Below are 20,857 nucleotides of genomic sequence, written 5' to 3'. Positions count from 1 at the left end.
TTTTAAAAATGTTTGTTTTACTTACAAAAAAAAATCACGTTTACATTGCATGTTTTCCTTCCCTTGCTTCTAATTTGCAAACTTCAAGTGGACTTACAGACTTGACTGTTAGATACACAGCTAGAAAGTAAGCTTGCTTTTACCTGCTGTTCGACCTTCCTTCCGTAAGTAAGCTTGCTTTTACCTGCTGTTCGACCTTCCTTCCGTATTCGTTCTGTATTCATGGATTTATCCAAAATAAATACATTTTAGTTTGTGTTCATCTTCGTTTACTACAATAACCTTGGTTCAAATTAAATTTGTAATATTTTTTTCTGATGTCTTTTAAAACTGTGTAGGAGGAGGAGTACAGAAATCATAAGAACAGTGACTGAGCACATGCATCGATCTGCCAAAACTTAACTGCACTCGAAATGATCACCTACCACTACTGATAGATAACATACTTGTTAGTTTAGTGCAATTCATCCATTTGAAATCCACTCTGACAAAAAACACCACAGATACAATATTGAAGCAAATATATTTGTACTGTTTCAAGGGACATATCCTGTTTAATAGCATTTGAAGTGGCAAAAAAAAAAAAAAATACACTTAAGTTATTAAAACCAAGTTTTGAACAGTTACACAAGAAACCAATAACATGCAAGTCATAAGAAACATTGAATGCATTAAATCAAGAACCAAATTAAACAGTTCTGCTTTTAAGAATTTCAGTGGAAATTGTTTTTAAACACTAACAAATTCCTATCGTGGTTGAAGGGAAAAACCAAAAATAAATCTCAAATGTCATATTTAAAGATATATATTTATATGTACAAATCTTTTCAACAACCCATTGAAAACAACTTTTTTTCTCAATTTTATTTTTTACAGGAAATGTTTTGTTCCCTTACAACAGTGCTGATCAGAGTTCACTAGTAAAGGCAAGAGTTTCCAGGATTTCAGAAAACAAAATATATATATATAAAAAAAACAAGTCATCAGGGATACAAAAAAAAAAAGTGTGATCGCCACCCACTTCATCCATTTGACATAATAAAAGCCCTCAATCTCAGTTTTCTTATGTTTCCTCTGCAAAAGAAAGAACAACAGTTTGCTTGGTATGACTGTCACTTTTTACGAAGAACAAACACGTTATAAATTAGCACAAGAGCTAGTCTACGTTAATCTAATCAATGGCACCCAGGCTTTGAAACAAGTCCAAGAGTGAATTTTGCTTCTCCCAAAAACTCCCCTGTGCTGAGGGAAAAAAACAAACAAAAAAAAAACCAAAAAAACATGGCAGAAACCCACAGAGCTGACACCAACAACGGTTTTATTTATTATTAAACTAATCCGAAATAGACTTAAACACAAATACAGCTACCTCAGAATGGAGCCCATTTTAAAAGGCATTTGGGTGACCCTTTGAACACGAGGTTTGCTATCCATAGATCACGTGGAAATCTGAGGTAAAGCAAATTCATGGACTTACCATTTCAAGCCAAATGCGCTCTAACGTATCACATTTAAGTGATTGTGGCTAGAGGGGACTAAATGTGTTGGTATCACTTGCATGTGCATCCAATGAAAATCTAATAACAATACATTTTTTGAAATAAAAATAGTCAATTGAAGACTTCCATCAATCAAATGAAATATTTTCAGCAGAGATGAAAGAGGTTGACTTTTAACTATTTTGAATGTGCATTCAAATTAAATGCCATGAATGCAAATTTAGCACTAAGGACAGTCAGCTGCAGGAGCACAATATTTTAGTAGACGGGATGAAATTGTTCAATCTAAAAATTGTTTTGTTGCCTTTACGTTTCCTCTTTTAACCTAATCATGTAGTAATTAACATTACTGATTTATCACGATATAAAGAAGTTGCTGACGATAAATCAATCAAAAAACATGACTAAAACGGGGGGAGTTGTTTTCAAATTATCTGAAAGTGTAGCAGATGTTTATCATTGTGGTTCTTGGTGACTTTGTACATAAGTGGGCTTTAAAAGGCAAAATGCAGCACCGAGTCTCACTAACTACTCAACAAGTGTTGGCCAAATCTAAAATGAGGATTCGAGCCCTCGAAAGCTCCACCAACTCTAGCGGACAAAGGCAACACTTTCAGACTTCTTTGATCTGCGTTGTAAGTATACTCTTACAACACTGTGAAACGTGGATCAAAAATGTTATCTTTTCTATTCTTGTCATGTAACTGTCCCCTTACAAAAAATGATCCAAGACCCTCTCTTTCTCAATGGACAAACAAGGAGGAAGGAAAGCGGGAGTTTTAACTAGCAAAAGGTTTCCCTGTGTCTTCCTTGCCTTTGTATGTCCTCTTCCCATGCGTGAATGGCAGGTATCTATACTTGATCATATGCTGGAGAAAATAAGGGTGGGGGGGGGGGGGGGTGTCGGGTAGGGTAGAGAGTGCGTGTTAGTCAGCAGCATATGAAAGACGCATACTAATAGTCTTAAAGGCCAAACATATTCAGAAAAAAAACAATGCAATAAACAAACTACACATAATATGCACTTTCTGTTGTTAATTTAGATGTCAAATTACGTAAAATATAGAATAATTTAGTCTTTAATTTGTTCCAAAGTGGAGTAGTTCATTATAACTGCCAGTGTGTGTGGTGCAATGTTTCAACAAAATAATTGAAAGGTTTTTGAGGTTTAGGAATCAGTCTGAAGAACACGTATGAAACTACCAAATGAATACATAACATAGTGACGCATTCTGGATAGTTTGCCAGGAACATTTTGATTTTGTCAGGAAAATTTGCATCTCAGCCAAAAAACAACCAGAAAAACTCCTAACAACGCTAATATTAACTTTCTTTGAATCATTTTGAGTGATATCGATCTCATTTTATTTTATTACTTTGAATTTCAGTTTTGATTTATTCAATGAGTCATTGATGGTGTAGTGGTACATTCGCCTGACTTGAGTGCGGGCAGCACTTGTTCAGTTCCCACTCAGTGACAGTGTGAATGTGAGTGTCAATTGTTGTTCGTGTCTATATGTGCCCTGTGACTGACTGGCGACCAGCTCTAGTCTGCTTTTCACCCAAAATCACCTGGGATAGGCCCCAACGCCCTGCGACCCTAACCAGGATAAGCGGTACTGAGAATGGATGGATGGATTTATTCAATATCATGTGTTGGCACTAAATTGCTAAATATCCAATAATGTAGTGACAATTTTATTTACAGAATGACACATTACAAGAAATATCAGTTTGTGTGGTCCTTCAGCAAAGCTGGATTGATAAAAAAAACAAAAAAAAACACCAACTAAGTTGAATAAGATATAATGTCATTTTTGTGCAGATCTCGCAAGTCAAAATCGAAACTCAACACTCTCGTAAGGCGTATAGCTATGAAAGACTTTATGTATTCATGTACATGGTGTTTGTGGGTTTAAGATATGCGTCTATACAGTTGCCACCAGAAAGTATTCACTTTTTCCACATTTTGCTATGTTACAGATTTATTCTAAATCTGATTTGAGTACAGTTTAAAAAAAAATCTGCAGGAATTATCCCATAATGACACAGTCAAAACATTTTCTGACAGTTGTGCAAATTTATTGAAAATGTAAACAAACATGATAGGTACATAAGTATTAACACCCTTGGCTTAATATTTTGTTGAAGCACCTTTGGCAGCAATCACAGCCTCAAGTCTTCTTGGGTATGTCTCTACGAGCTTGGCACACCTGTTTTGGGGAATTTTCTCCCATTCTTCTTTACAGATGCTCACAAGGTCAGTCAGGATGGGCAGCATCGGTGGACAGCCATTTTTAGGTCTTTCCAGATATTCGATTGGATTCAAGTCCGGGCTCTGGCTGGGCCACTTTAAGACATTCACAGGCTGCTCCTGAAGCCACTCCTTTGTTATCTTGGCTGTGTGCTTTGGGTCATTGTCGTGTTGGAAGGTGAATCAACGCCCTAGTCTGAGTTTAAGAGCACTGTGGAGCAGGTTCTCGAAGAATTTCCCAGTATTTGGCAGCTGTCATCTTACCCTCTATGCGGACTAGTCGCCCAGTTCCTGCACCAGAAAAACAGCCCCACAGCATGATGCTTCCACCACCATGCTTCAGAGTAGGGATGGTGTCAGCCAGGTGATGAGGAGTGCCTCTTCTTCTCCAGATATGACGCTTGTAATTCAGGCTATAAAGATCATTTTGTTTCTGCAGGTCTGGGAATCCTTAAGGTGCCTTTTGGCAACCTCCAAGCAGGCTGCCATGTGCCTTTTAGTTAGCAGTGGCTTCCGTCTGGCCACTCTACCATAAAGGCCTGATTGGTGGAGTGCGTTAGCATGGTTGACCTTCTGGATGGTTTTCCTATCTCCGCAAGGGAACACTGGAGCTCCGCCTGAGTGACCATAGTGTTCTTGTTCACCTCTCTGACCGAGGCCCTTCTTCCCCAGTTACTCAGCTTGGTCTGGCGCCCAGATATTGGAAGGGTCCCGGTTGTTCCAAACTTCTTCCATTTCCGAATAATCGAGACCACAGTGGTTTTCGGGATCTTCAATGCTGCTGAAATTCTTTTGGACCCTTCCCCAGATTTGTGCCTTGACACAATCCAGTCTCGGAGGTCTGCAGACAATTCATTCGACTTCATTGCTTAGTTTCTGCTCAGATATGCACTGCCAACTATGAGACTTTATATAGACGGGTGTCTGCCATTCCAAACGATGTTCAATACACTAAATTTACGACAGGTGGACACCATTCAAGTTGTAGAAGCATCTCAAGGATGATCAGTGGAAATCAGATGCACCTGAACTTAAGTTTGAGTGTCATAGCAAACGGTGTGAATACTTATGTACCTATTATGTTTGAATGTTTCATTTTTTATAAATTTACACAAATTTCTGAAATTTTTTTTTTACTTTGTCATTATGGGATATTTTATATAGATTTGTTTGACGAAAACTATATTCAAAAAGCAGATTTAGAATAAGTCTGTAACATCAAAATGTGGAAGACGTGAAGGGGTGTGAATACTTTCTGGTGGCCACCCCTAATCGGCACCGTTGCATACTCCTGACCTCTGTTACATTTCAGTTCTTTTTGCAACAGGCAGTCACTTTCATAGAAGGTATTGTCTATGGTTTACTTAAATGTAATTACCCTTATTTTTTGTCTTTGTTCTTTGCTAATATTAGAACTCGAGTAGAAATGTATGGTGAGGAAGCGACAAACACATGCACACAGCAGAATATTTCTTTAAAAAATTCTTAAATAACACGGACAATACTTCATGTTTTGAGCATAGTTACCAGCAAAATTGATGGTGTGTATTATATATAGGTAGAAGGGAATTCCTGATTTGAGGGGTTGATTTGGGGGGTGAATATTATACTTGCGAGTGTATTTTACACCAAAAATTACGGTATCTGCTTGTTTAAAGGTAACGAGCAATACAGTTCCTCTGTAATCTAAACTGAACATTTTTCATTACTTTCAGGCACAGCGTTGTGTGAGTGTTCACCATGTATGTCAGCATGTGTTTGTATCTTTACCTTAATCTGCCTCTTCATGGTGATGCAGAAGAGCATGATGAAGTACATTACAAGTATGGGCCAGAACACTGGCACATTAAAGGCTTCAAAAAATGTGCAAATCATGGCAATGACGATGCCTTTTGTGGCTGAATGCCTGTCAAGAAAAGCATTCATTTAGAAACAATGTACGGACAGACCAATTCTAACAAATACTGAATGTTGTTAAACCAAACAGATTGTTAATCACACGCATAGTGTTTGGATAGTGTAGATTACAGGGGTGTCAAACTAAAATTCAGGATGGGCCAAAATAAAAAATTGGGACAACGTCACGGGCCAAACTCAATATTTAATGAAAAATCACTGCAATGTGCATGATTCCCTTCTCCCCAGAAAAAAAAAAATCACTGCAATGTGCATGTTTCCCTTCTCTCCAGAAATTTAGCATTAAAGTTCATCATATGACAACACACTTAAATTTTGCTTAAACACTGAATCTGGAACAAACAAACTTTAATATTATAAACACGAGAAATCAAATTTGCAATAAAAGACATCAGTGGTATTTGTTTGTTGTTTTGTATTTAAATAGATAACATGAATTCTTCTGTCTCTCCATCTTCTATTTATCTATCTCCAAATACCTTTCTTACCTCAACAAAACAACCCAAAAAAAGAGACCGGTTGCATCGTTGCTAACGACTGCAACAGAAAGGGACGGGGCGCTCGCCGGTCTAGACTGATGGGACAAGACACTAGAAAAGCATTCTGGGATTTGTAATATTAGTGGCGCAATTGCTATATACTGGTGGGCCACCTCGAATACACATTTTATATGGTCTTGCGGGCCAAATATAATTACATTGTGGGCAAAATTTGGCCCCCGGGCCTGATTTTGACATTTATGGTGTAGAACATTAACAAACTCAACAATGAACTAAAAGGTTTTCATTAGTAGAACTTTTTCATAAGAGCAAAAATGTTAAAGCTCTGCCACTATGTTTGTCAATACATTCTTTTAAATTGTTGGGGCATTTTACAATCAGAGACAAAGATGATCCTTTCTAGCATTTGTACGATGGCTGATTTAAAGCACTGCTCCTGCTTGGCTACAAGCGGTGATCTGCTGTTCAGGGTCCGACGTTAAAGCCTTCTCTTCTAAAGGCTCATGGTGGCCCTGTCAGGCCACCATGAGCCAATTTGCGGTGGCCCTGCAAGAACCTGTACTGACCTTGTATATTCATAATATAATATGCTGTTATAGGGATTATTTTTTATTTAGCATCTTTATACTACATAAAGACCCTTTAAGAAATTATTAGTACAATTGCATTTATGGCAATGACTCAATACTAACCTCACTAAAATCAAGGCATTGTAATTATACAAATTAAAAATAATGCTTAAAAGAATAAATAAAATTACAAAATTATTCAAATAGTTACTTAGCACTGACATTCCAACACTGCTTTATCTTGTCTCTTGATGTTGTGCACACTATCTATAATTAGGGGTGCTCTGATCAGTATTTTATGCTGCCGATTCCGGTATTGATAATCCATGAGTGAGATCTGCCGATCACTGCTGATACCGATTTTATGGATTAACTGTAACTTTGTCAATTTATTTATGGTGAGTGCTATTGGTTATATGATCTGACATGTTTGTCTGGGTTTGCTTTGCAGCCCATGCGCGTCTGCGCAGTGTGAATGGGGGGAGGGTATGCTACACGAGGGCTGGGCAATTATGGGGGAGGGGAAAAAAAACAAAAACAAAAAAAGATTATTTTGACTGATCGTGAAATCATGATTAATAAACACCAAAACACAATTTGAAATATAACTTAAAAGACCAACCAGAAAATAAATTTGTAACAAGTAAAATAATGTTAGAATAATACAAATTCAAAAACAAAGCAAAAAAAAAAAAAAAAAAAAATGCATTTATGGCTAAAAACATGCCAAGGCTTTTAGCCATTATTGTATTGTCTATTACAGTTGTCTAAAAAAATCATTTCATTATTCTCACATATAGCAAATATAAATAATTTTAGTAATCTAACTGACCCAAAGCAGGAAAAGTTTAGTCTGATTTCATGTCACAATCAGGAAGTGTCTTTTTATGCAGTCAATGATTTTATCTGCTCTTTCTGCTGTGTGCACCTTGGCCTCTTAGGGGCAGTGTGGTGCGATGCATGCACGGGGCAACTCATTTACTGTAAACTTCACTTGACTGTTAGCATTAATCTGGCGATTTCTATAATGATACGTCTTGTATTTAAACATAAAATGAGGTAAATTATTTGTGTTCCGAGTTTTACAGTAAACTCAAACTGGGCTGTCAATAAACAATTTAAAGCATGCTCAGTGAAGGCAGATTAACATTCTACAGGCTGCAACGTACAAGCTGCTGTACGAGGCTAGTGGCGTTAGCTTTGGTTATTGTCTTGAGGCTAACCCGTATTCGTGCCCATTTATCCAGTCAGGCGGTGCTGGTCGCAGTTCCTCTTTTCGTCATCACAACATTCTGTTTTGAACGGGATGTTTCGGTGATAAAAGAATTTTAGACCGACACTAAAAATGCAGTTTTGGGCCATTTTTCAGCAGGGGAAAATTTTCGGTGACTTCGAAATTTGTACTGGCCCAAACTAGCCAGTGTCTACACGTAGGTGGTGGCCCGACAAAGCAGCGTAGAGGCCCCGGGGCACAGTTAATGTCGGACAGCTGCTGATTACCAAAACATGGCCATGCGAGAAAGATTTTAAGTCAAATGCACATGAGTGGAACACGAAAGAGACTGCAACACCTAAGGCTAACATTGATAAATATAACATATTATGTACATTTTCAAATTCCAAAGTGAAGTTTATTCAGGTTAACAATCTGTAAATGGAGGAGATAGATGCCCCCACTATGAGCAGCACTCACCAGAATTTGAACTCCGGCAACCTCCTTATGAAAGGACGGAATTCTTCATTCTGCTTGGTAGGAAGAGCCGGGCCTTCGTCTATAGAGAAGGTGGGGTGATGAGTGGTTAATAAACGGAAAGTGACTTCAGATATAAACACGTAAGTACAACCTTATACAAATAAACTCTGGTAATAAGAATTAATATAAAAAATAAGTACTTCAATTCATAAGGTACTCTACAAATAGGAAGCATCTTGCTATTGAAATAGGACAGTTACAATCACGACATCACAAAAGAAAAAAATTAAATAAAAGCACAATTGAGTGAACTGGCCTTCGTCAAGCAGTGAAGGATCCACTTTTGGTGATAGAAAAGCAATGAACAGGTTCAGATGGTAGATTCCCAAGGCATATGTAACTATATACCATCCCTGCAAAGGAAGTGCAAGATCAAATTAAAGGCTCAAGCGTAAAGCATGTAGTTTACACCATAAATAAGAACATTTAAACATCAGACAAGTGCAACATTAACATTGCAAGGGAGATGCAGTTGACTCATGGTTGGTTAGAGTCCTTTGAGGTGAAAGCGACAAGCGTGGTTTAAAAGAAAAGGATAGCAAAACTGCCGGCTTGTACAGTAGGGCAAAAACCTATTTAGTCAGCCACCAATTGTGTAAGTTCTCCCACTTAAAAAGATGACAGGCCTGTAATTGTCATCGTAGGTATACCTCAACTACAGACAAAATGAGAAAAAAAATAATCCAGAAAATCAGTCTGATTTTTAAAGAATTTATTAGCAAATTATGGTGGAAAATAAGTATTTGGTCACCTACAAACAAGCAAGATTTGTGGCTCTCACAGACCTGTAACTTCTTCTTTAAGAGGCTCCTCTGTCCTTCACTCGTTACCTGTATTAATGGCACTTTTTTGAACTCGTTATCAGTATAAAAAACACCTGTCCACAACCTCAAACAGTCACACTCCAAACTCCACTATGGCCAAGAGCAAAGAGCTGTCAAAGCACACCAGAAACAAAATTGTAGACCTGCACCAGGCTGGGAAGACTGAATCTGAAATAGGTAAGCAGCTTGGTGTGAAGAAATCAACTGTGGGAGCAATTATTAGAAAATGGAAGACATACAAGACCACTGATAATCTCTCTCGATCTGGGGCTCTACGCAAGATCTCACCCCGTGGGGTCAAAATGATCACAAGAACGGTGAGCAAAAATCCCAGAACCACACGGGGGGGACCTAGTGAATGACCTGCAGAGAGCTGGGACAAAAGTAACAAACACTACCATCAGTAACGCACTACGCCGCCACAGACTCAAATCCTGCAGTGCCAGACGTGTCCCCCTGCTTAAGCCACTACATGTCCAGGCCCGTCTGAAGTTTGCTCGAGAGCATTTGGATGATCTAGAATAGGATTGGGAGAATATCATATGGTCAGATCAAACTAAAATAGAACTTTTGGGTACAAACTCAACTTGTGTTTGGAGGAGAAAGAATGCTGAGTTGCATCCAAAGAACACTACTGTGAAGCATGGGGGTGGAAACATCATGCTTTGGGGCTGTTTTTCTGCAAAGGGACCAGGACGACTGATCCATGTAAAAGTAATAATTACCGTAAATTCTCGTGTATAATGCGCACCCTGGTATAATACGCACCCCCAAAGTTGACCTCTGTCATTCTATACACCAGTGTCACGTGACCTTCGAACATCATCGTTGTTTCGCTTCGCCCTACATTCCGTCAAACTTTCAAAACAGCGCGCGTGGGTTGCGCTCAAGTATAAAGGCAAAGTACGTGAGGGATAGCCGCAGTGACGTCAGCGTGGTTACCGTCCGCGCGAATATAAAGAAGCCTTCAGTGCTTCGTGACGCTTCACTTGCCCACCACTAAAAATCAGACTGTGATTTTCTTGATTTTTTCCCCCTCATTTTGTCTGTCATAGGTGAGGTATACCTGTGATGAAAATTACCGGCCTCTCTCATCTTTTTAAGTGGGAGAACTTGCACAATTGGTGGCTGACTAAAAACTTTTTTGCCCCACTGTATACTTGTACAGATAACTTGTCACAACAGTTCTATTTGAAATGGAAGGTGCTTCTTAAATGAAACAACAGTCATGAAATAGCAATGAAGACGACCTTACATTACTGTTTTATTTTAAACAGCCAATTTGGCAAGAAGTCCCTTAATAATAATAATGCATTACACTTCTTAGGGCTGCATGATTATGGCCAAAATAATAATCCTGATTATTTTGATCAATATTGTAATCTTGATTATTAATCACGATTATTCCTCATGGTAGGAAAAATATTTTATTTTATATATACTATATTATTACTACTACTTTTCAACAAACAAAATGTAAGTTTTCAGTCCAAAATGATTCTTTAAATAAGAATGAATGATGCAATAATAATAAAATAAATTTACCCCCCCCAAAAAATGCTATTATAAAGTGCAATCTCGAATTCCAACTTAATGGAAGCAAATAAAGACAGTTAATGCATAAAACACAATAAAATTAGGCTGTATGCACTGACTTTTCATTTGAAAATCCCTGTCGTGAATATAGTGAATTGTCAAGTAGGGTACGCCTCCGTTGTTCTGCTTGATTGGTCAATCGTGCACGGTCACAAACTGCAAAGTACTCGAAAGTTGTGATTTCCCTCTGTATTTTTTTCCATTGCCGTCAGACCAGCCAAAAAGTTTAAGGCAGCCGCTACAATGATTGTTAAATGTGTCTTAAAACGAAATGACACATCGCCTCTGCCAACGTGATGAGAGGGCCAACTTCAAAAGAAAAGCTTCATATATTACAACACTGGTCATCAATGCCATTTTAAGCTTTTATTTTTAAATTGGCCATGGAGCATAGTGCCAGCCCTGAATAAAGCCTTAACCATGTTGGCCCCCTCTTGGCTGGCTATCTACATTGCGGGTGCTGCTACAAATGAACCATGTTTTATATGCAGCAGTGCCCGCATTTTAAATGGCTCACTTAATTGTGGCAGACACGATCACGATTAAAATTTGAATAATTGTGCAGCCCTAACACTTAAATAGCGCTTTTCTAGACACGCAGAGACACTTTACAATTGCACACATTATTCATTCATTCATTCCACAGTCACCCCCTCTTCTTTTTCAACCACAATGTGCCATCTTTCGCTGTCTCTCGGTCTGGACTGTCTCTCCAGGCGACCGTTCTTCACTGGACTGTGTCTCCAGGCGACCTTTCTTCACCGTAGGAGTTTTGCTCTCCCATCGGGAACACATCTCATCACCTGAAGAGATTTCAGAGTCCGAACTCTCCCCTCCATTAGAGTCACAAGGGTCCATACTTTGCAGCATCGCAAAAGCCTCAAGGCCTCTTTATACTCCCGCGGGATCACGTGACCGACGCATTGGCCCGCGCCGCCCCTACGCGCACACGGCAAAAATTATTGCTGCGCGTAGAATGCCGCGAAGCTCATCTCTCGTGATTTGTCCGTTTTAGTCACATGCTGTGGTGACGTACTCAGCGTGTCCCTTGGTCGTACATACCATCTGCGCCGCCGCCTTCTTGCTCGATTTTGCAGCATAATTAAACTTATCATCTGGTTATCTGGGTCCATTTGTTCTAGCAGACACTGTTCCACGGTCGCCATTGTTGTACTGCAGTACATTTTAAAAACTGCGCGCGTGGGTTACACTCGAGTTTAAAGGCAAACTGCGCGCGGGACAGAAGCAGTGACGTCAGCTCGATCACCGCCCGCGCGAGTATAAAGAAGCCTTCAGCAGCAGTGTACTGTCTAGGCATCTCTGTCCTGTCTTGACAAGAGTATTAGTTACTATGAAACGTAGTTTGGGAACTATCCATTGCATACCCATCTTCACAGTTCACACCCGCGCCCACCTTGCCCCACACCACACCACACACACACACAAAGTGAACTTTAGTGTACCTATTGTTTAAAGGGGAAGAGGGGTGACCGAGGCTCATCAAGGCATGGTATAATAAAGCATGCAGGAATCTACAACACTGTAAATAAACTGCTATGCAATGTTGTTAATTATATCTAACTTGTCATTCAATAACTACAACTATATGCATCCTCTCTGCTTTTATTTTAATTAAAAAAAGAAATACTTGTAAACTGCAGCTCAATAGCATCCATCCATCCATTTTCTGTGCTGCTTATCATCACTAGGGTTGTGAGCATGCTGGAGCCTATCCCAGCTGACTCTGGGGAGAGGTGGGTTAAACCTTGAACTGGTCGCCAGCCAATCGCAGAGCACATATAGACAAACAACCATTCACACTCACATTTACACATATGGCAATTTAAGAGTCTTCAATTAACCTACCATGCATGCTTTTGGGATGTGGGAGGAAACCGGAGTAGCGGAGAAAACCCACACAGGCACGGGGAAAACATGCAAACGCGACACAGGCGAGACTGGATTTGAATTCAGGTCCTCAGAACTGTGAGGCAGATGTGCTAACCAGTCGGGCATCGTGCTGCAGCTCAATAGCATTAAAATTCTATTTCTTATCACAAATCACAGAAAATATGTTGCATGGCCAATCATTTAATGCTGTGTAATTAGCTGTACTTTAATTAAGTCAAATTCATGCCATTTTTCCCTATATGCTATGTTCTTAGTTTATTTCATTTCCCAAACCAAATTGAAAGTTTATTTCATTTTTAGTTAATTTACTTAATTTGCTCAATAATAAATACAGTGAAGCTTAAAATTACTTGCATTATTAGTAATGCAACAGTGCAATACTGATACAGTGAAGAAAATACATTGTTTCACAATTGGTATTTTTCTAAGTTTTGCACCTCCTTGCTTGCCTCCTAAACAATAGAAGAAAAAAGGCAAAAATAGAATATTTAAAAAATATATTTTTCTTAGTTTTGGACATCCACGTTTTCCTGCTAAAATGGGCGCCAGGGAATTTTTTAAAATAATTTTTCAAAGAGCAAAACTTTTAAACCGTGATGCATCTACATGTTCACCTACTAAAAAAATACAAGAATAATCAGGGAAATAGTTTTGCAGTTTAACACCTTCCTTGTTTGCTAAACAACAGGAGAAAAAAAATGGGAATAACTACAAAATTGTTTTCTCAGTTTTGTGCCTCTACATTTTCCTATGAAGGACTGTCATTAAAAAAACGGGGGAAGAAAGTTGTCCAGAGAATACCTCACACCTCACACTCAAGCACATTCCAATAGGCCATTATCTGTGCAGGGCACAACATTTACAAATGAAAGGCAGCTAATTGTCAGTAATCGAGTTAGTTGTTAAGGCCTCTTTATAGTCCCACGGCCGACAACGCCTGGATTGCATCACGTGACCGACAAATTGCCCCGCGCGGCCCCTCTGCCTAGCTTGACGCGCACAAGGCAAAAATAGTTGCTGCGCGTCGAACGCCGCAGAGATCATCTCTCGTGATTGGTCCGTTTTAGTCACATGTTCTGATGATGTACTCAGCGTGCACCTTGGTTCCACATAGCACCTACGCCGCTGCCTTCTCGATCGATTTTGCAGCATACTTAAACGTATCATCTGGTCATCTAGGTCCATTTGTTCTAGCAGACTCTGTTCCACGGTCGCCATTGTTGTTGCTTTGTTCCTTGTTACGGAAAGGAAAGTAAAAACGGCTACCGGAAATGGCCACAAATGCAGAGGAAACTCCACCCTGTGGCGTCCTAGCCAATACTAGCTGCAGCGACACCCCCGACTTGGAGGAGAACTGCAGCACACTAAAAACAGCGCGCGTGGGTTGCGCTCGAGTATAAAGGCAAACTGCATGTGGGACAGCCACAGTGACGTCAGCACGGTCGCCGTCTGCGCGAGTATAAAGAAGCCTTTAGTCTCAAACCAAGCCATCATTTGATGCAGCTCTGGTACGGCTCAGGGGGGGTCAGAAAATCCTAGGAATTCTAGTGTTAATCATTTTACATGTGATTAATGCCATAAATGTTAAACGTTTTGTGAAGGTGGAGTTGTGTTTGAGATATATGTTTGGATATGCACCAATTGCTAGGTAGGATGCAGTCATGAGACAAGTTATTTAGTGAATTTAGGAAAGTGACTTTAAAACAGTCAAATTATTTGAAGAGAAATATACTTACATCAACATAAACTCCCCTGTTCTTGACTGATTTAAATTTGAGGACTTAGGAGATTAGTCTTGTACATGTTGTACATCTGATATAGCCTGTTGACAAGGACAGCCTTTGTCCAGTACATGCCTACCCTTTTAGTATTTGAGGGTACGTGAACATAAGCATATGAAATAGCTGGATTACATGAGTCTCACATCTAAAGCTAGGAAATAAACAAAAGTAGATAAAATGTAATGTAGCAGCACAAACTGGCTTTTACATTGAGAGTTAAAGAACAAGGTCAACGACAAATGTAGTCTGATTGTGTTTTGTAGTGTTGTGTCGTGTAACAAAGTCACTATGCATGACTTTTTTGTTAGTTGGTTGAAGCAAGTCACATCACAAATGTATTCTGCCTTTAGCAAACAAACGTTGGGAAGGAAACATTACCTGTAGTATGTACACTCTGATCATGTATAGACCAGTAAGTAGAAGTGTCGAGGCCCATCGCACTGCAGAGTATGGCGTTGATTTGTCTAGCCAGGACTGATAGATCTGTTGCACGTATAACAAAACAAGAAGTGGATGTTACCATCAGACTTTGGATAAAAGATACCATAGTGTCTCTGAAAAACATATGGTGTCAATATTATTTGTATAAACTACAGTTCTAGAGCATCAAGCAGAATATTATTTTGCTATAAATTAATTACTAAACATTTCCAGAGCATCAACCAGAATATTAATTTACTCTAAATGAATTACAAATTAATGAATGAATCAATCTATTATGGTTACACTGGCCGTGTTAAGTCTATAACCACTTGACAAACACAAAGACGCAAAAAAAAACAGATGTGTTTGTAAACTATGATTCAAAGAGTGACCCTTTTGTAGGTAAAATGTTTAAGGATGGGCAATACGCAAAAGTGCAGTCCGCATTGTTTTTGTGAATAAACAAGATTAACAACTGTCACTAGACTTTACACCGATTTTATCGGGCTGATCGGTAGTTTATTTTTAGCCTTGTTGCGTGTATTTTGACATAGTACTGTAAATATCTGACGGCCAATAAAATAACATCGGCGGTGTAGGAGAGACAACACGTCGGAGACAGGCAACAAGTAATGCCCGATCAGACTACAAGACAAATTTTCTCTTTCACGATTGCACTGTCAGACTATCCCTCCATCCATTTTCTGAGCCGCTTCTCCTCACTAGGGTCGCGGGCGTGCTGGAGCCTATCCCAGTTGTCATCGGGCAGGAGGCGGGGTACACCCTGAACTAGTTGCCAGCCAATTGCAGGGCACATAGAAACAAACAACCATTCGCACTCACAGTCATGCCTACGGGCAATTTAGAGTCTCCAATTAATGCATGTTTTTGGGATGTGGGAGGAAACCGGAGTGCCCGGAGAAAACCCACGCAGGCACGGGGAGAACATGCAAACTCCACACAGGTGGGGCCGGGGATTGAACCCGGGTCCTCAGAACTGTGAGGCTGACGCTCTAACCAGTCGGCCACCGTGCCGCCACTATCAGACTACTGCAATAAAATCTTGTATTCCGATACCACCGCATCCCGTTTTTTAAAATCATTGGGCTTTATCTTGTCAACTCAAATGTGAACGGATACACTCGTTACCGTGGCGACGACAACAAGACTGTATTATAAGGACAAAATGGGGGAAAACGTGTGTTGGTGGTCACCGGTGCTCAGGACAGGAGAGGACGTTTCTTTAAGGCTTGCTTGAGGTATGTTCAAGTACTTTTAATACGATACAGCTCACAAGCAGGCAATAAAATGTTATGTAGCCTAGCAAGCTAGCGGTAGCACGAACGGTTGGACGTAAACATGCCGCCGTTCTGTCGAATCATGCTCTAAAGTTTTGGTGTGGGTGAAGTAATTTAATTAAAAATAAAGTAATTTAATTACAGTAACTTAGGACCCATTATTTCTGTCATGTAATGTTGGTTTGACCTGACTGATTAGAAGACACGTTCTGACGAGAGCAGTGATTTCCAACTTTTGTGGAGCCAAGAAACATTTTACAATTGAAAAATCTCACGGCACACCAACAAACAAAAACGTCACAAAAAGTGGATACATTAATTACTGTATTTACTTCCTGCCATTTAATAGAAGACCATTCATCTGTTCTGTCTGTCACTATGCCTCATTGGCGTAAATAGAGTAACAAAGATAAATTATTTATTGTAAATATAATTTTTTGAGCAATTAAGTACACAAGTATATACAGTAAATGCACAGGTCATTTAAATAGACACATTCCTCTATCTTGTGATCGGTTATCATTTATTATTATTTTTCTTCACATCTACATTTAGCAGCAAAGACTATGACAGATGCTCACATTACCTGTCCAACCCGTGTGAAAAAGGCAGCAACTACAGATGGCTTTCCATGGATTGACTCCCCAATGCTGTCCCCTTCTGACATTCTGTACGTAAAGATGAAAACAATCATTAATTTTAGTTTTAAAGATGAACAAGTGTCGGCTCATCTGGTAGTGTTTCGAACACGCAGCCGGTCCACCTCAGTGCAAAGGAACTATTTTCCCAAGAGTTAAGTAGTTTTCATAAAAATTGGAAGTGATCTCACCAGGCTCGTCAAAAATATTTCAATCATGCAAACAGCGATGTCTTGATGAAAATAATCAAGGGTTAAAGTAATCTAACGACCTCATTAGTTCGTTTTCGGACAAGTGAAATATACTGCCAGATAGTATGAATCATACCATGGTACATTCCTGATCTTAGGTCATGAGTAATTTAGCTGGAAACGTTAACGATATAACAGAATACTAAATATTCAGGTGGATTACTCTATAAGGAATCCTTCACAAATTTCGCAAAAGCTGCGTTTACGTTACTTTTCGTAGCAAGTCTAATTAGTGGTGACGTATCCATGTCACTTCAAAGTAAAGTAATACGCATCATGCAAACTATGAGGGAAAGAGGACGTCAACAAAATTACAGTCTGTTGTTGTGTTGAATTCAACGCATCATCAAAATCATAACCAAGCGATAGATGTTGCACATTGTAACTGTAGCTAATAAAAAGCCAACAGAAAAGAGGCTGCAGTGAACTGCTAACGTTTGCGTAGGTAGCATTTGTAGCTAGCATGTTAAGGCAGGCCTGTAGGAAAGCGATAGCCACTTTATGGAGTCAAATGTACTAAAGCAAGAGGAAAGAATTATACAAATATAAACAATTTGATGTTAAAAAAGGTAATGTGTCGGGTTACTCACATTAGATTGCAAATGACCACAGGAACTAGCTAACTATCCATCAGAATGCACATTGACCTTCGGCCTATATTCACGATTATATGGTTGATGTAGTTTTTAAAAAAAAACTACTTCGCTTTCTTTATCGGCAGCTTGCGCTTTAGAATACATATGATAACTACATTTCCCACATGCTGCCCACTTAGCAACCGGTCGGTAACAATGTAGTTCTCCACACACCACTCCAGTTTCAATATATGCGCACACGGAAAATGTTGAACTACAAATCCTAGCACCAACGTGACTAAGTGACAACTCACTTCCGGAAAAACGCAAAGCTATTGCAGTGGTAGCTAGTTAGCTACATATAATTGCTACAGTGAATAGTATCAACACTATTTACTTTTGAATGAATGTAGTTTAAAATAAATTGGTGGTTATAATATGTTGTGTACACGCCGTGACAATGTCGTAGCAAACGGTAAAAAATAGTATTTTCTTACCTGATATAGCCGCTGTGTCACTACCCGGCTCTACCTGAGCTACACAGTCACTGGAACCAAACTGCGAACACGTCACTACTTCCGCATCTGCAAAGTTTCGATCTTACGACAGACCAGACGAGGAGAACGCCGAAAACAACGAGCAGTCGGATTCAAATCCAATCGGTTTATTTTGCGAATGACTGTCATTTAAAGTCAAAGTCTCAAACTTTTGACAAGTACCCCACGAAGACATCCATGGACCACCAATGGAATATCAATGACTTCGTCAATTTCAACTAAATGTGTACAATTAAATTACTTTATTAAGACTCATTTATCTACGACCAGTTTTAATGGCACTCAAAAACAAAACTAGTTGCTTATGTCGTGAGAAACTTTACACCGAGACAATTACAATACTTCAACATCTATTCCTTACAAGAATAACATTGAATTTAAGCAAGATTGAACAATGATAACGACAATAGATACAGTAGATGGGTACATCTTTCAGTAATATTTACACTGATAGAAATGAGTATATCAAAACAGAGTTACTATGTACATCATAATACTGATCACACACACATTTAACAAAAAAATTAAAAAGTCTGACTTTCAAAGCATTAAAGTGCTCCTTTGACCAGTTGGTGAGTTACAGTAAATGCAAAACAAACAAATATTGATATTCATATTATCAAGTGCACCATCATTTGTCCATGATGTCATGAAACAACTGGAATGTTGCTGTTAATATTCACAAACAAGTGCCATAAAGATACTAAGAAGACACTCCTCAAGCATGAACATATGAGGATCTTGCCCAGCAAAGTTTTGCACAAGAGGAAGGCGAAAAATGCTACTTACTTGTCTGGTGTCATGGTAAACAGGGATGTCATTCATGATTAACTACATGTAACTCAGATGTCATATCTGCTGTTCAGATATAATACTGTTTAAAGATGTTCTTAATTGGTATGCAATGTTTTTCAATAAGAGTAACAAATATTTTCACAGTGCAACAATAAATTGCTGAAAAAATGGATGCAGTGCCCAACTTTTTCTACTGCATGGAGATTCTGATTGGTGTTTACAAATACACATCAATAGCAATGCGTATTTAATAATTTAACACACAGTGATACCTGTAATCGCATATTCAAAGATCCTGTAGTACTAGTCTTTGAATACGCTGTTGCTGATAATATTGGCAAAATACAGCAACGACTGGTTTGTGGGCTCAGTGAACATCTCTTTCCATGAACTCCTCCTTTATTGAGTGTTTACTGCGTGCCACCTTGCAGTCGGGCATGTCAAAACCAAACTCAGCCCACTCGTCAGTCCCTGCCGCCATCCCCGTTGTCCCAACAACAGCCGACCTGTTGGGTATGGTAATGGTGTGGCGGACGCGAAAGTGCACGGCCTCCATTACGCGTTGACGTTGCAGCTCCCCACCAGCAGCTCCGATGGTGGCCATGGCAGAGGCAGCCATGTTGCTGTTAGAGCGTAGAAGCTGTTGGCCGTGGTAGTCATGGTGATGTGAGGAAGCAGGCACCTGGAGCGAAGCACCTTGTTTCATGTCCTGGAGACCTCGCCAGATGGCAATGCGAGTCTGCTCTGGGATTTTCAGTGCGCCTAATTCCTGAACAAAGCCGGTAGGGAGCAGAAATATGACAAAAGAAGAAGATAAAACAAGTGCAATATGTGTCCAACTGGCGGCACGGTGGACAACTTGTTAGAGCGTCAGCCTCACAGTTCTGAGGACCCGGGTTCAATCCCCAGCCCCGCCTGTGTGGAGTTTGCATGTTCTCCCTGTGCCTGCGTGGGTTTTCTCCGGGCACTCCGGTTTCCTCCCACATCCCAAAAACATGCATTAATTGGAGACTCTAAATTGACCGTAGGTGTGAATGTGAGTGCGCATGGTTGTTCGTTTGTATGTGCCCTGCGATTGGCTGGCAACCAGTTCAGGGTGTACCCCGCCTCCTGCCCGATGACAGCTGGAATAGGCTCCAGCATACCCGCGACCCTAGTGAGGAGAAGCGGCTCAGAAAATGGATGGATGGATGTGTCCAACCAGATATGGATGTGCAGATGGTGCTTTGGTAAAGAAACATCCATCCATCCATCCATTTTCTTTACTGCTTATCCTCACTAGGGTCGCGGGCTGCTGGAGCCTATCCCAGCTATCTTCCGGCAGGAGGCGGGTTACACCCTGAACCGGTCGCCAGCCAATCGCAGGGCACATAGTAACAAATAACCATTCGCACCTATGGGCAATTTAGAGTGTTCATCAACCTACCACGCATGTGTTTGGGATGTGGGAGGAAACCGGAGTGCCCGGAGAAGACCCACCCAGGCACGGGGAGAACAAGCAAACTCCACACAGGCGGGGCCGGGATTTGAACCTCAGTCCCCAGAACTGTGAGGCAGATGTGCTAACCAGTCGGCCACTGTGCCGGCATAAAAACACATCTTAATTTTTTTCTTAAAGAGTAGATATATAAAATCATTATTGTTTCATCAGCTCTAAAGAGCTGTTTGCAGAGTCATGTCTTTATTGTGTGTTCCTGACCACTCTCCCCGTCCTTT

General features: G+C 39.9%; 2 protein-coding genes across 4 annotated transcripts in view; both read right to left on the bottom strand.

Annotated features, from left to right (window-relative positions):
• Window positions 1-506: 506 nt before the first annotated feature.
• rer1 (retention in endoplasmic reticulum sorting receptor 1) lies at window positions 507-18,370 on the bottom strand. 3 transcript variants are annotated; one of them, XM_061682168.1, is made up of 8 exons: window positions 17,805-18,033; window positions 16,912-16,993; window positions 14,983-15,087; window positions 8,749-8,845; window positions 8,433-8,511; window positions 5,524-5,659; window positions 2,314-2,368; window positions 507-1,074 (listed from the first exon to the last, which is right to left on the bottom strand). In XM_061682168.1, exons 2-8 carry the CDS (start codon window positions 16,990-16,992, stop codon window positions 1,064-1,066), a joined length of 564 nt encoding a protein of 187 aa, XP_061538152.1. In that variant the 5' UTR covers window position 16,993; window positions 17,805-18,033; the 3' UTR covers window positions 507-1,063. The 3 variants fall into 3 exon arrangements, with proteins under 3 accessions (XP_061538152.1, XP_061538145.1, XP_061538136.1); XM_061682161.1 differs by lacking the exon at window positions 17,805-18,033 and adding an exon at window positions 18,287-18,370 and having other exon boundaries at window positions 507-2,368; XM_061682152.1 differs by having other exon boundaries at window positions 507-2,368.
• A 212-nt stretch (window positions 18,371-18,582) lies between these two features.
• tp73 (tumor protein p73) overlaps window positions 18,583-20,857 on the bottom strand; it is a 25,148-nt gene continuing 22,873 nt past the window's right edge. Inside the window, exon 12 of the mRNA XM_061682105.1 lies at window positions 18,583-19,910. Within this exon, the coding sequence (XP_061538089.1) occupies window positions 19,509-19,910 (402 nt within the window). The 3' untranslated portion in view covers window positions 18,583-19,508. The remainder of the gene's footprint in view (window positions 19,911-20,857) is intronic.

Source organism: Phycodurus eques, chromosome 1 (genome assembly GCF_024500275.1).
Source record: "Phycodurus eques isolate BA_2022a chromosome 1, UOR_Pequ_1.1, whole genome shotgun sequence".
NCBI lineage: Eukaryota > Metazoa > Chordata > Actinopteri > Syngnathiformes > Syngnathidae > Phycodurus > Phycodurus eques.
This window is presented reverse-complemented; position numbering and strand designations above follow the sequence as displayed.